Source organism: Thalassophryne amazonica, chromosome 7 (genome assembly GCF_902500255.1).
Source record: "Thalassophryne amazonica chromosome 7, fThaAma1.1, whole genome shotgun sequence".
Lineage (NCBI taxonomy): Eukaryota > Metazoa > Chordata > Actinopteri > Batrachoidiformes > Batrachoididae > Thalassophryne > Thalassophryne amazonica.
Window position 1 is genome coordinate 96,899,524 of NC_047109.1, and position 13,994 is coordinate 96,913,517.

General features: G+C 42.2%; 1 protein-coding gene across 4 annotated transcripts; it reads right to left on the reverse strand.

The window, feature by feature from the left end:
• Positions 1 to 308: 308 nt before the first annotated feature.
• Positions 309 to 12,294, reverse strand: ubxn11 (UBX domain protein 11). Of its 4 annotated transcripts, XM_034175175.1 has the most exons (14): positions 12,202 to 12,275; positions 12,054 to 12,091; positions 11,923 to 11,982; positions 4,232 to 4,332; positions 3,849 to 3,900; positions 3,668 to 3,747; positions 3,493 to 3,583; positions 3,193 to 3,407; positions 3,035 to 3,112; positions 2,218 to 2,332; positions 2,025 to 2,128; positions 1,815 to 1,888; positions 560 to 685; positions 309 to 486 (listed from the first exon to the last, which is right to left on the reverse strand). In XM_034175175.1, the coding sequence occupies exons 1-14, from the start codon at positions 12,273 to 12,275 to the stop codon at positions 333 to 335; spliced, it is 1,362 nt and encodes a 453-aa protein (XP_034031066.1). In that variant the 3' UTR covers positions 309 to 332. The 4 variants fall into 4 exon arrangements, with proteins under 4 accessions (XP_034031066.1, XP_034031064.1, XP_034031065.1 ...); XM_034175173.1 differs by having other exon boundaries at positions 3,493 to 3,747; XM_034175174.1 differs by lacking the exon at positions 11,923 to 11,982 and having other exon boundaries at positions 3,493 to 3,747; positions 12,202 to 12,294.
• Between the last annotated feature and the right edge of the window lie 1,700 nt (positions 12,295 to 13,994).

Here is a 13,994-nt window from a genome sequence, read left to right on the forward strand (position 1 = left end):
TAAGGAAGCTGCTTTTTTTTATGCTTTCAGTTATCTGGATCAATTGATGACATCAAGAATGTCACCAAAGGAAACGAGTCATCAGGAGATAACCCCCCATCCTCACCCCGGTCCCCACAAATCAGTAATACAAAGTGTCAGGGGATCACCCAAGTACACTGTTAAGCTAAATATTAATGAAATTGGTCAACTGTTTCTTGAGATGTTGCACTAACCAGCAAAAACAGACAAGCATACTGATCGCTATATCCCAGCTGTATTTCAAACCGGGGAATTAAAAAAAGGGGAAAAAATCTTGCAAAGCAGACTGATGAAGGGGTTATTTTATTCACTTATTGAGCAGTAGTTGACTTGGTGTGTTGTCTCGTCTTCAGTAACAGATATGCATTAGTTGTTAGACCACAAGAAAGGAGTGTTTGGCTGTCATCAACGTAGCGCCGCTGCGGGTACATGCTGATGATGTCATAATCAGAGGCACTGACCCCTCTAGAAACAACAATAAAAAAATTTTCAGAAAGCTTGCATAAAGTTAAAGCTTTGATAAAAGAAGCTCTCTCACCTGTGGTTGTCCAGATACTGTCGAAGGTGACCAATTGTTTCTGAGAAGCACATTTTCAGTAGGTAAGTGTGATGGCCATCCTCTGATTTTACCTTCATCGTGACCACGCCGTTGGTCGACGGCAGCCTTAGTTTGAAAGGGTAACAAGGCCAACAATTTAGTCATGATGGAAAAGTCAGTCATTGGTGCGTTTCACGAGTGAGCAGAACTGTAAGGACCTATTTCCTCACAAAGTGCAAAACATTGAATTGCAACCTGGATATTTTCTACTTCATATAACAGGACATTTTGCAACATTAATGTGGTTTGAAGAATGTGTTTTTTGTTTTGTTTTTTTCTATTTGACACTTCATAAATTGTACCATTGTATCTGTTTTTTATGTTCATTAAATGTATCTTGAACAAGGGCAATACTTACCCTAAACCTATGACATTGAGTGCAACCTTGTGCAAGGTCTAATCAGGGATATGTAATCTATATCAGCAAGTTTCATGATGATCCATGAAGTTCTTGAGGCATTATAGTTTTCTGAGACGCAAGCCCCTAATGAGAAACAAATGCCCCAACTCAGAACTTCTGAGGTCTTAGTGAAGTAATCTCCATACTAAGTTTTGTCTTGATACAGTCTTTTTCAACATACACTACATACACAATATTTCAGACACTTCGCCTCCTGGTGGCCACAATTGGAGTTGAAATACACCTAACATTAAACTTGTCAGATCTTATGTAAACGGAGGCCAGCAAGTGTCGCTGTGCAGATGTAGTTAGTAAACCACACTCCCAATAGCTCAAAAGGATTCTCTGGTCACAAGGCCAGAGCCCTGGTTTTGGTCTGGGTAGAGAGTCCGACTTCCATGCCGAGGATCGTAAGTTCGCGTCCCGAGGGGAGTGAATGGGCGGAGTCATAACGACAATGCAGAGTGCAGCCGCTACACTTACGGAGGTCTTATGTACTGTACACAGATTCACCTTGATATACAGTATAAAGTTTCAGAGACTCCACCCCAGGTGGCCACAGTTGAAAGTACCCAATGTCAAGCGTGTCTGAGGTCGTAGTGAAATGACCTTGTGTACTAAATTTCACCTTGATACACAAAGTCTGTCCAAGATATTATACACATCAACCACAGATGAATGTGCGCACAGGCAGAGTTGAGCAGTTCCTAGACCTGCTTTGACTTGGGTGAAGCAGGAGAGAGAGAAAAACAAAACAAAAACGTGATAGATTCCCCAACCTTGAACCATGTGTACCTTTGGTTTACTGCCTGCAGTGTGGGTGTGTTGATGAGGACTGATGATTTACTTTTCTGGTCAACAGATGAACCCTGAAGAAAGAACTTGATTATCAGACTAGTATTTAGTAATGCTTGTATTAGCAAAACAGGAGATCATACAAACCTCTGCAAAGTCTACAGGGTCAAACCTACAGCAGGGTTCATTCGCTGACTGCCTGATTCTTACCTGCAGATCAGCCTTCACCGAGTCCCTCATGTCAATCACTTGGCCGGACTTCACTACCACCTTTGGCAACCTATTTTGGAACTGATCCATGCTCAGTGTTTTGCCTGTCAACAAGCAAGAGAAGTTACAACAGTGACCACAATGATTACTTTTATTTTTGGGGTCTGTATTTTGCTGTAAATGAATCACAAACCAGGATTTTCAGAGGTAATGGCTTTTAGGATTCCACCACAAGGTGCCTGTCCTTTACCGGGAAATTTAGCCCATGGCTGTGCGGCGATATACTCCTCTTCTCGTCTGTCGTCAACCTGCACAAAGCTCCTGATAAGTCAACTGGGACAATACTTAACCTAATCTGCATCATCAAACCCAACCTAGAACTTGTGCAAGGTCTTACCGAGGTATAAGCTACAATAGCAATTTTGATCGTGATCCATGGAGGCCTTGTGGAGTTATTACATTGATAGGTTTTTGAACCTCTGCCTCGTTGAAAACTTTAAATGTGCCCAACCTTGTTTACCAAGTTTCAATCAAGATATTGCAAACAAAATATTTCAGACTCTTGCCCCTGGTGGCTATAATGAGAATGAAAATACACCCAACATAGAACTTGTCTGAGGTCTTCGTTATGTATGACCTTGTGTAGCGTATTAGAAGTGTTTCTTAAGATGTCTCGTACACAAGGTTCCAGAGGCACGGCCCCTGATGACAACAATTAAAACTGAAATGCACCCAAATGCTGAACTTGTCCAAGGTCTTAGTTTGGTGACCTTATGAAACAAGCTTCACCTTGCTATGTGAAGTGTTTCTCAACATCGCATACACAGAATGTTTCTGAGATTCAGCCCACTGGTGGTCACAATTACAACTGAAACACACCCAATGCTGAACATGTCCAAAGTCTAAGTGAAGCCACCTTGTGGGCTAAGTTCTCCCACACGTGGTCCTAGACCTGCTCTGTCTTTCACACATTTCATCATTTGTGCAAAAACGTTGAAATGGAGACGCACTTGAAAAGGTACGCCATCTGGAAACCTGTCCTGCAGCTCAGATGGAAAATACCCGTCCATCAGATCTTGCATGCACTGCTAGAAAACCAAAACAAAGATGTAAACGAACAAATATTGCATTAGTTTCTTTTTAAACTGTCTGGTTTTACCAGACTAACCTGAGTGCTGTGCTCCTGATACGAACGGAAGGGCCCGTCAAACATGACAATGCCGTTACTGTAAAGCCTCAGTCGAATTGGATCCTTCTGCGCCAACCGAGCTCCTGTGGCTGTTGCTTGTATGAAAGACTCCCCCTCCCCGACAAGGGCGTTCAGCTCCCTGATCCTCTTCAGCACAAGGTCAAAGTTCATGTGGAAGTCCTCCAGAGTGGTGCCTGTGGAGTAAAGATGCCCGTCAAGTCAGTCAGCCTCTGCTCACTGAACGTTTTTAGGAAAGCTACAGAGAGCCGAGGACAGTACCAGGCTCGGTAAGGCTTCCTTTCAAGCTGTCTGATGCATCACGTGTGTCCGTGTCTCCCACCCACATCAAACCATAGTCGCTGAGAAAGCGCTGCAACATACACAACAGCAACGCTGCAGTGATCCAGATTGAAAAGACTCGAGCTGATGAATACAAATCATCAAATAAACTTGCCTCCATTTCCTGTACTTGTTTCTGGAGTTGTTGATACCTCAGAACAAAATCATCTCCATCAGTCTGATCACGTGCACGCGCTAAATTCACATAAAGATGAGATGATGCAAACTCAAACTGCTTCAGTGTCAATGCAAATCTAAATGAAAAATCAAACTTTCTGCACGATTTAGACAAATACCTGATTCTTTCACATGCCGCAGTTTATCCTCCAAGGCAGAAATGTGTTTATCCTTCAGAAGAAGTACAGATATGATACTTGGTGATTCGTGTACATATGTGACAGGGCCGTACAAAATTCAGACCTGAATTGACAATCAGGTCAAATCAAGTCGGAGTATAGTGATGCTGCGCTTTGCCCCATCCATAACACCACAGAACCACCTTGGGTCCTGGATTGCAACCACCCAGGCAGAAAACCGGTCAACAGCAGAGCAGCATGACTCTTAAATTTCAATTAAATTCTAGGGTGCAGAATTACAATTCTAAAATTTTGAATTTTGCACAGCCCTGGTATGTGAGTGTGTTCCTATTTATCAGTGACTACAGGAGGTGTTTGTTGACCTTCCGCTTGATCTCCTGCGCTTGGCTCCTCACTCTTGCTTCCAGCTGGTTGACTCGCTGTATCGCGGCAGACATCAGCTCCAAGTCGCTTGGTGGGGTGCCTGATGAATCACACATTCACTGATTCATGCACAAAACACTTCAGATTTTAAATTTTAATTCCGAGCGCTGTAGTCTTGTGTTAAAGTATATAAATTCACTGTACGTATAATGTCTGTGTATTTCAGTGATGTATACAATCATATTACAGTCATATTATTTCTTATTCACAGTGCTTCACTTTTTCTACATTTCGTTATGTTACAGCCGTCTGATGGATGGATGAAATTCTTTTTTTTCCTCCAAAATTCTACACACAATACCCCATAATGACAATATTAAAAATGTTTTTCAGAGTTTATTAAAAATAAAAATCTAAGAAATCACAAGTACATAAATATTCAGAGCCTTTGCCATGAAGCTCAAAATTGAGCTCAGATGCATGTTGTTTCCACTGATCATCCTTGAGATGTTTCTACAGCTTAATTGGAGTCCACTTGGGGTAAATTCAGGTGATTGGACATGATTTGGAAAAGCACACACCTGTCTACATATAAGGTCCCACAGTTGACAGTGCATGTCAGAGTACAAACCAAGCATGAAATCAAAGGAATTGTCTGTAGACCTCCAAGGCAGCATTGTCTCCAGGCACAAATCTGGGGAAGGGTACAGAAATATTTCTCCTGCTTTAAAGGTCCCAATGAGCACAGTGGCCTCCATCATCCATGAATGGAAGAAGTTCGGATCCACCAGGACTCTTCCTAGAGCTGGCCGCCCGTCTAAACTGAGTGATCAGGGAGAAAGGCCTTAGTCAGGGAGGTGACCAAGAACCTGATGGTCAATCTGTCAGCTCCAGCATTCTTCTGTGGAGAGAGGAGAACCATCCAGAAGGACAACTGTCTCTGCAGCAATCCACCAGTCAGCCCTGTACGGTAGTGTGGCCAGATGGAAACCACTCCTTAGTAAAAGGCACCTGAAGGACTCTCAGACCATGAGAAACAAAATTTTCTGGTCTGATGAGACTGATTGAAGATTGAACTCTTTGGCGTGAATACCAGGCGTCATGTTTGGAGGAAACCAGGCACCATCCCTACAGTGAAGCATGGTGGTGGCAGCATCATGCTGTGGGGATGTTTTTCAGCAGCAGGAACTGGGAGATGAGTCAGGATTAAATCAAATCAAATCAATTTTATTTATATAGCGCCAAATCACAACAAACAGTTACCCCAAGGTGCTTTATATTGTAAGGCAAGGCCATACAATAATTACGGAAAAACCCCAACGGTCAAAACGACCCCCTGTGAGCAAGCACTTGGCAACAGTGGGAAGGAAAAACTCCCTTTTAACAGGAAGAAACCTCCAGCAGAACCAGGCTCAGGGAGGGGCAATCTTCTGCTGGGACTGGTTGGGGCTGAGGGAGAGAACCAGGAAAAAGACATGCTGTGGAGGGGAGCAGAGATCAATCACTAATGATTAAATGCAGAGTGGTGCATACAGAGCAAAAAGAGAAAGAAACACTCAGTGCATCATGGGAACCCCCCAGCAGTCTAAGTCTATAGCAGCATAACTAAGGGATGGTTCAGGGTCACCTGATCCAGCCCTAACTATAAGCTTTAGCAAAAAGGAAAGTTTTAAGCCTAATCTTAAAAGTAGAGAGGGTGTCTGTCTCCCTGATCTGAATTGGGAGCTGGTTCCAGAGGAGAGGAGCCTGAAAGCTGAAGGCTCTGCCTCCCATTCTACTCTTACAAACCCTAGGAACTACAAGTAAGCCTGCAGTCTGAGAGCGAAGCACTCTATTGGGGTGATATGGTACTATGAGGTCCCTAAGATAAGATGGGACCTGATTATTCAAAACCTTATAAGTAAGAAGAAGAATTTTAAATTCTATTCTAGAATTAACAGGAAGCCAATGAAGAGAGGCCAATATGGGTGAGATATGCTCTCTCCTTCTAGTCCCTGTCAGTACTCTAGCTGCAGCATTTTGAATTAACTGAAGGCTTTTCAGGGAACTTTTAGGACAACCTGATAATAATGAATTACAATAGTCCAGCCTAGAGGAAATAAATGCATGAATTAGTTTTTCAGCATCACTCTGAGACAAGACCTTTCTAATTTTAGAGATATTGCGCAAATGCAAAAAAGCAGTCCTACATATTTGTTTAATATGCGCATTGAAGGACATATCCTAATCAAAATTGACTCCAAGATTTCTCACAGTATTACTAGAGGTCAGGGTAATGCCATCCAGAGTAAGGATCTGGTTAGACAACATGTTTCTAAGATTTGTGGGGCCAAGTACAATAATTTCAGTTTTATCTGAGTTTAAAAGCAGGAAATTAGAGGTCATCCATGTCTTTATGTCTGTAAGACAATCCTGCAGTTTAGCTAAATGGTTAATTAAGGGAAAGATGAATGCAGCAATGTACAGAGACATCTTGGATGTGGATGAAAACTTGCTCCAGAGTGCTCTTGACCTCAGACTTTCAGCAGGACAATGACCCTCAGCACACAGCCAAAATATCAAAGGAGTGGCTTCAGGACAACTCTGTGAATGTCCTTGAGTGGCCCAGCCAGATCCCATTTTGCAGCATTTAAGTATACAAAATCATCACTTTCCATTTTTGCAGACTTAAATGATATAAAATCATGATATTCCTTTTTGCACAGTGTTAAATTATGGTCCTTTCTGCACAGTGCTAAAGGATATAAAATGATCATATTCCTTTTTTGCAGTGTTAAATTACACTAAATCATCACATTCCACTTTTTGCACAATGTAAAATTATGTTAAATGACGTATTAGTGAGATATAAACTACAGCAGCAAGTTTTTCGTGACCCATGAAGGCCTCGTGGAGTTATTACACTGATTAGAGTTCTGAAAATTTACCTTTGATGGCCAAAATCTTTCCTGTGCTCAACTTTTTAGTGAGATGACCTTACTGCATACACAATTGAGAGACTCTGCCCCCTGGTGCCTTAGCCTGGAAAAAGAGTATGTTGCGCTATAAAAAAAGCCCTCCGTAAAGCTAGGACATCTTACTACTCATCACTAATTGAAGAAAATAAGAACAACCCCAGGTTTCTTTTCAGCACTGTAGCCAGGCTGACAAAGAGTCAGAGCTCTATTGAGCCAAGTATTCCTTTAACTTTAACTAGTAATGACTTCATGACTTTCTTTGCTAATAACATTTTAACTATTAGAGAAAAAATTACTCATAACCATCCCAAAGACATATCGTTATCTTTGGCTGCTTTCAGTAAAGTAAGTAAAGTAAGTCCCTTCGGCTGCTCCCTTGTTTGCACTTGGGGTCGCCACAGCAAATCCAAGGTGGATCTGCATGTTGAATTGGCACACGTTTTACGCCGGATGCCCTTCCTGACGCAACTCCACATTACATGGAGAAATGTGGCAGGGGTGGGATTTGAACCCGGAACCTTCTGAAATGAAACCAAGCGCATTAACCACTTGGCCACCAGCCCTGCTCTTTGGCTACTTTCAGTAATGCTGGTATTTGGTTAGACTCTTTCTCTCCGATTGTTCTGTCTGAGTTATTTTCATTAGTTACTTCCTCCAAACCATCAACATGTCTATTAGACCCCATTCCTACCAGGCTGCTCAAGGAAGCCCTACCATTAATTAATGCTTCGATCTTAAATATGATCAATCTATCTTTATTAGTTGGCTATGTACCACAGGCTTTTAAAGTGGCAGTAATTAAACCATTACTTAAAAAGCCATCACTTGACCCAGCTATCTTAGCTAATCATAGGCCAATCTCCAACCTTCCTTTCCTCTCAAAAATTCTTGAAAGGGTAGTTGTAAAACAGCTAACTGATCATCTGCAGAGGAATGGTCTATTTGAAGAGTTTCAGTCAGGTTTTAGAATTCATCATAGTACAGAAACAGCATTAGTGAAGGTTACAAATGATCTTATACGGCCTCAGACAGTGGACTCATCTCCGTGCTTTTCCTGTTAGACCTCAGTGCTGCTTTGCTGCACTGAGGTCTGCTTTGCTGCTGCACTCAGTGCTGCACATGCTTCCCTTAGGCAGTATTATTAGAAAGCATTGCTTAAATTTTCATTGTTACGCAGCTGATTCCCAGCTTTATCTATCCATGAAGCCAGAGGACACACACCAATTAGTTAAACTGCAGGATTGTCTTACAGACATAAAGACATGGATGACCTCTAATTTCCTGCTTTTAAATTCAGATAAAACTGAAGTTATTGTACTTGGCCCCACAAATCTTAGAAACATGGTGTCTAACCAGATCCTTACTCTGGATGGCATTACCCTGACCTCTAGTAATACTGTGAGAAATCTTGGAGTCATTTTTGATCAGGATATGTCCTTCAATGCACATATTAAGCAAATATGTAGGACTGCTTTTTTGCATTTGCGCAATATCTCTAAAATTAGAAAGGTCTTGTCTCAGAGTGATGCTGAAAAACTAATTCATGCATTTATTTCCTCCAGGCTGGACTATTGTAATTCATTATTATCAGGTTGTCCTAAAAGTTCCCTGAAAAGCCTTCAGTTAATTCAAAATGCTGCAGCTAGAGTACTGACGGGGACAAGAAGGAGAGAGCATATCTCACCCATATTGGCCTCTCTTCATTGGCTTCCTGTTAATTCTAGAATAGAATTTAAAATTATTCTTCTTACTTATAAGGTTTTGAATAATCAGGTCCCATCTTATCTTAGGGACCTCATAGTACCATATCACCCCAATAGAGTGCTTCGCTCTCAGACTGCAGGCTTACTTGTAGTTCCTAGGGTTTTTAAGAGTAGAATGGGAGGCAGAGACTTCAGCTTTCAGTCTCCTCTCCTCTGGAACCAGCTCCCAATTCAGATCAGGGAGACAGACACCCTCTCTACTTTTAAGATTAGGCTTAAAACTTTCCTTTTTGCTAAAGCTTATAATTAGGGCTGGATCAGGTGACCCTGAACCATCCCTTAGTTATGCTGCTATAGACTTAGACTGCTGGGGGGTTCCCATGATGCACTGAGTGTTTCTTTCTCTTTTTGCTCTGTATGCACCACTCTGCATTTAATCATTAGTGATTGATGTCTGCTCCCCTCCACAGCATGTCTTTTTCCTGGTTCTCTCCCTCAGCCCCAACCAGTCCCAGCAGAAGACTGCCCCTCCCTGAGCCTGGTTCTGCTGGAGGTTTCTTCCTGTTAAAAGGGAGTTTTTCCTTCCCACTGTCGCCAAGTGCTTGCTCACAGGGGGTCATTTTGACCGTTGGGGTTTTTCTGTAATTATTGTATGGCTTTTGCCTTACAATATAAAGCACCCTGGGGCAACTGTTTGTTGTGATTTGGCGCTATATAAATAAAACTGATTTGATTTGATTTTGATTTGGTGGCTACAATTACAATGAAAATGTGCCAAACATACATGATATCGGTGACCTTGTTGAACAAGCTTCACCTTGATATTTGAGCTATGTAAAATCATCATATTTCTTTTTTCCAGAATGTGAGGATATATTCCTTTTTTGGCCAGTGTTAAATGACGTAAATTCATCATATTTCCATTTTGCAGTATTAAATAATATAAAATTACCACTTTCCTTTTTTGCAGGCTTAAATTATGGTCTTTTTTTGCCCAGTGATAAAGTATATAAAATGATCATATTCCTTTTTTTGGCAGTGGTAAATTATACTAAATTACCACATTCCTATTTTGCACTATGTAAAATTATATTATCACTAGCTGAGTTACCTGTTCTATGCACAGTTAATAGAGATGAATTTTAGTCAAGTCATTGTATATTTCATGTCACTTTAGTTAAGGTGTAGTAAGTTGCATTGCATTATGTGTATGTTGTCATCATTAATTTTCATACAGTAATTTGTGACATTCATGAGACTCAAGTGAATGATGACAAAAAGGTGAGATCGTGTCATATCACTGTAATGCTCTGCCACGCTGTACACAGCACGTACATTTTTATTGAAAAAACATACGCTTTAACTTGCACATGGTGCACACAGGCCCATTCAGATTGTCATTAAAATGTACCCTAGCCAGCTGCTACTACGTGCAGCAAGTAAAGTGTGATGCTGAGTACCAGGTGAACCGCGAAACAGGTCGTGATCTAATATATAAGGTTGGCCATGTTTGTGTGTATGTTCGTGCACGTACACCCCCCCCCACCCCACCCCCCCGGTGCCCCCAGTCACCATAGCAAGTTTGAGGTCAATTACTTACTGTGGCTGTGCATAGCAAACACTGTCGTGCACACACACACACACACACACACACGGTCAGCTTTATATATTAGATATTCCCTTTTTTTGGTGGTATTAAGGTCTGACTTTACCCTTAGGTGACTTATGTTCTGATTTGGTGCTGTATAACTATTGATTTGAATTGAAATATTAAATGTGACATTCCACGTCCCAACAGCCAGGGGCTGTGAGCATGGACTGGGCCGCCGGGCCACCCGCCCTCGACCGCCACCCAATCCTCTCTGCACCAGACCCCCATGGCCCCTTCTGCAGGTGGGGAACCCACAGGAGGGCGGGCCCACGTCGCTCTTTCGGGCTGAGCCCGGCCGGGTCCCATGGGCTAAGGCCCGACCACCAGGTGCTTGCGCGCGAGCCCCAACCCCAGGCCTGGCTCCAGGGTGGGACCCCGGCTCTGCCATACTGGGCGACATCTCGGTCCTTGAATTTTTACTGGTCATGGAGGTTCTGAACTGCCCTTACTCTGACCCATCACCTAGGACCTGTTTGCCTTGGGAGACCCTACAGGGAGCACAAAGCCCACGACAACATAGCTCCTAGGATCATCCGGGTACGCAAACTCCCCCACCACGCTAAGGTGGCAGCTAGAGGGGGAGTACTAGAGGGGGATTTACCGATCAATCTACGTTCCGATCCTCACCTATGGTCATGAGATTTGGCTCATGACTGAAAGAACGAGATCGCGAGTACAAGTGGCCGAGATGAGTTTCCTCTGCAGGGTGGCTGGGCGCTCCCTTTGAGATAGGGTGAGGAGCTCGGTCACTCGGGAGGAGCTCGGAGTTGAGCCGCTGCTCCTCCATGTCGAAAGGAGTCAGTTGAGGTGGCTCGGGCATCTTTTCCGGATGCTCCCTGGACGCCTCGCTGGAGAGGTGTTCCGGGCACATCCCATTGGGAGGAGGCCCCGGGGAAGACCCAGGACACACTGGAGGGACTACATCTCTCGGCTGGCTTGGGAACGCCTTGGGGTTCCCCCGGAGGAGCTGGAGGAGGTGTGTGTGGATCGGGAGGTCTGGGCGGCTTTGCTTGAGCTGCTGCCCCCGCGACCCAACTCTGGATAAAGCGGAAGAAAATGGATGGATGGATGGATGAAATATTAAATGATATCACCTTAATCCTTTTTTATCGTGTTAAATCATCATATTACTTTGATTTACAGTGCACAATTATTTTCACTATCACATTAAAAATAATATCAGGTCTTTTAATTGCATTCAAGAATGCATAATAATTTTGTTTGCACTGTCAAAATAAGTAATCTTTTTGCACAATTTATTATACTTCGCAAAGAAACATTTGCGACTGTTTCAGATCAGATATAATTTGATTTAGGATTGATTGCACTTCCATTTTCTTTTTCTTTATTGCGTTTTGGCCCTTAGGTCTCAGGTCCACCTTTGATTCCTGCAGGGTCGGACTTTGAGCTGGAGACATCAAGGACAAGAAACTCGGGGTCTGTCGGAAGAAGCATTAATCAATGTTACCTAAAGCTACAAACAAACAAACAAAGAGGCGGTCTGTTTTACCTGCCGGCTCCCTCCTGATCGTCAGACCTTCACTGCTGCTGTGAGTGAAAAGAAATGAACAGAATTTCATTTCATCTGTTCACAGCTGAGTGATGAAGTTATAAAGTCGGACGTTTGAAGGAAATGAGTAAATATAATAATAAGTGACCGGTGTTTGTGTTTGTCAGAGGTCGGCAGGGCGGCGCGTCTCGTCTTCTTCAGCAGAGACAAAGGTGAACTCATCATCTCACTTCCTCAACGGACACAAAAGACACAAAACTACGAAAAAAAGAAAGAAAATTAAATTAAAAATAAGCGCCGAACTGTCTGAGCACGAACATAACGTTTCAGCGCAAACGTTAGAGTCTTACGTTTTTCCTGTGTTTGGTATTTGTCGCCTTTGGCAACCAAAGGCCGTAATAACGAGACAAACCGTGTGGGGGCGCTGTTTCCTCTCTCTCTCTCTCTCTCTCTCTCTCTCTCTCTCTCTCTCTCTCTCTCTCTCTCTCTCTCATTTTCTCATTTAACTGTTTAGATCTTTGCAGAATTAGATGTATTAGATGTAAAGTGATCTCAGTTTAGGTCTTTGCTGCACTGGTGGCTCCAGAAAACTTTTGTTGGGGTGGGCTTAGCACACTCACAAATGTAGACTCCCGAGATCTCCAGCAGTTGCAGCTCAGCTCAAAGGTTACAACCCAGGGGCAGATGTGGGGGGTGGTGGGATATTGGGGGAACCTCCTCCTTTTCATAGGACAAAGAAAAAAAAATCAGCTAGATACATTTATACCAGACCATGATTCAGCAAGGTGTAGCAAGGGTGTTCACTTTTTTAGCCACAGACATTTCAAATGTTCTCTGTTATTTGTCATCATAACATTGCAGCATTACATTTATAATTGTACAATAAAAGTTCAAATTCATTAAAAAAAACAGGTTATAAAGAATCTTTTCTCTGATGTGTATTTTGTAGTGAATTATACACCAAAATGCAAGAAATGAAACATAAAATTTAAAAATTTTCTGAAAGACATTCCCCAGACCCCCCCTAGTGAAGTATGACCCGTTGGTTATGCCTGACTTGTTCACAAATCCACCCCCCCCTTTACAAAATCCTGGATTTGCCCCTGTTACAACCTCTGTTAGAATAATGACAGTTATTACAACAGTGGGCACAAATTCACAGTAAACTCAACCACTATTTTATTGTTACTGTAATTAATGTATGTTAATTAATTAATGTAATGTATTGTAATTATTGTTATTACAGTAATGTTTGAATTCACAGTGCAATTTGTAATAATTATATTTAATTATTAATTACATATACATATTACAAAAAAAGTCAAAGAGGAGGAGGAGATACTGTCAAATTTGAGTTTCTGTCAAAATTGTGATTCTGCAAATTACTGTCAAAAGTCTGGGGGGCACAAAACAGCACCACAAAACAGTGACAACACGTGCAACAGTAAGACACACCAGCAAAAACTGTGTCTGTGACAACAACAAAGACACCAACAAGGACATTTATTATGAGCTAAAAGACAAGTCATAATTATGAGATAATTTGTCAAAATTTTGCCTTTCTTAGTCATGAGGTTAAAAAAAATGTAAATTTTGACTTTGTATCACATTTATAAGAAACAGTCAAAACGTTTTGGCTTTATAAGCAATAATATAAGATAGTGGGGAGGTGATGGTCCAGTGGTAAGTGGTGGGCTTGAGACAGAGGATCCTCGGTTCAAATCCCAACTGACTGGAAAATCACTAAGGGCCCATGGGAAAGGTCCTTATCCCTAGTTGCTCCCCGTGTGTAGTAGGTGCCTTGTATGCAGCAGTCTGATATCGGGGTGAATGTGAGGCAGTATTGTAAAGCGTTTTGAGCGTCTGATGCAGATGGAAAAGTGCTATATAAATGCAGCCAGCAGCCCATTTACCATTATACTAAAATCATAATTTTGAGAT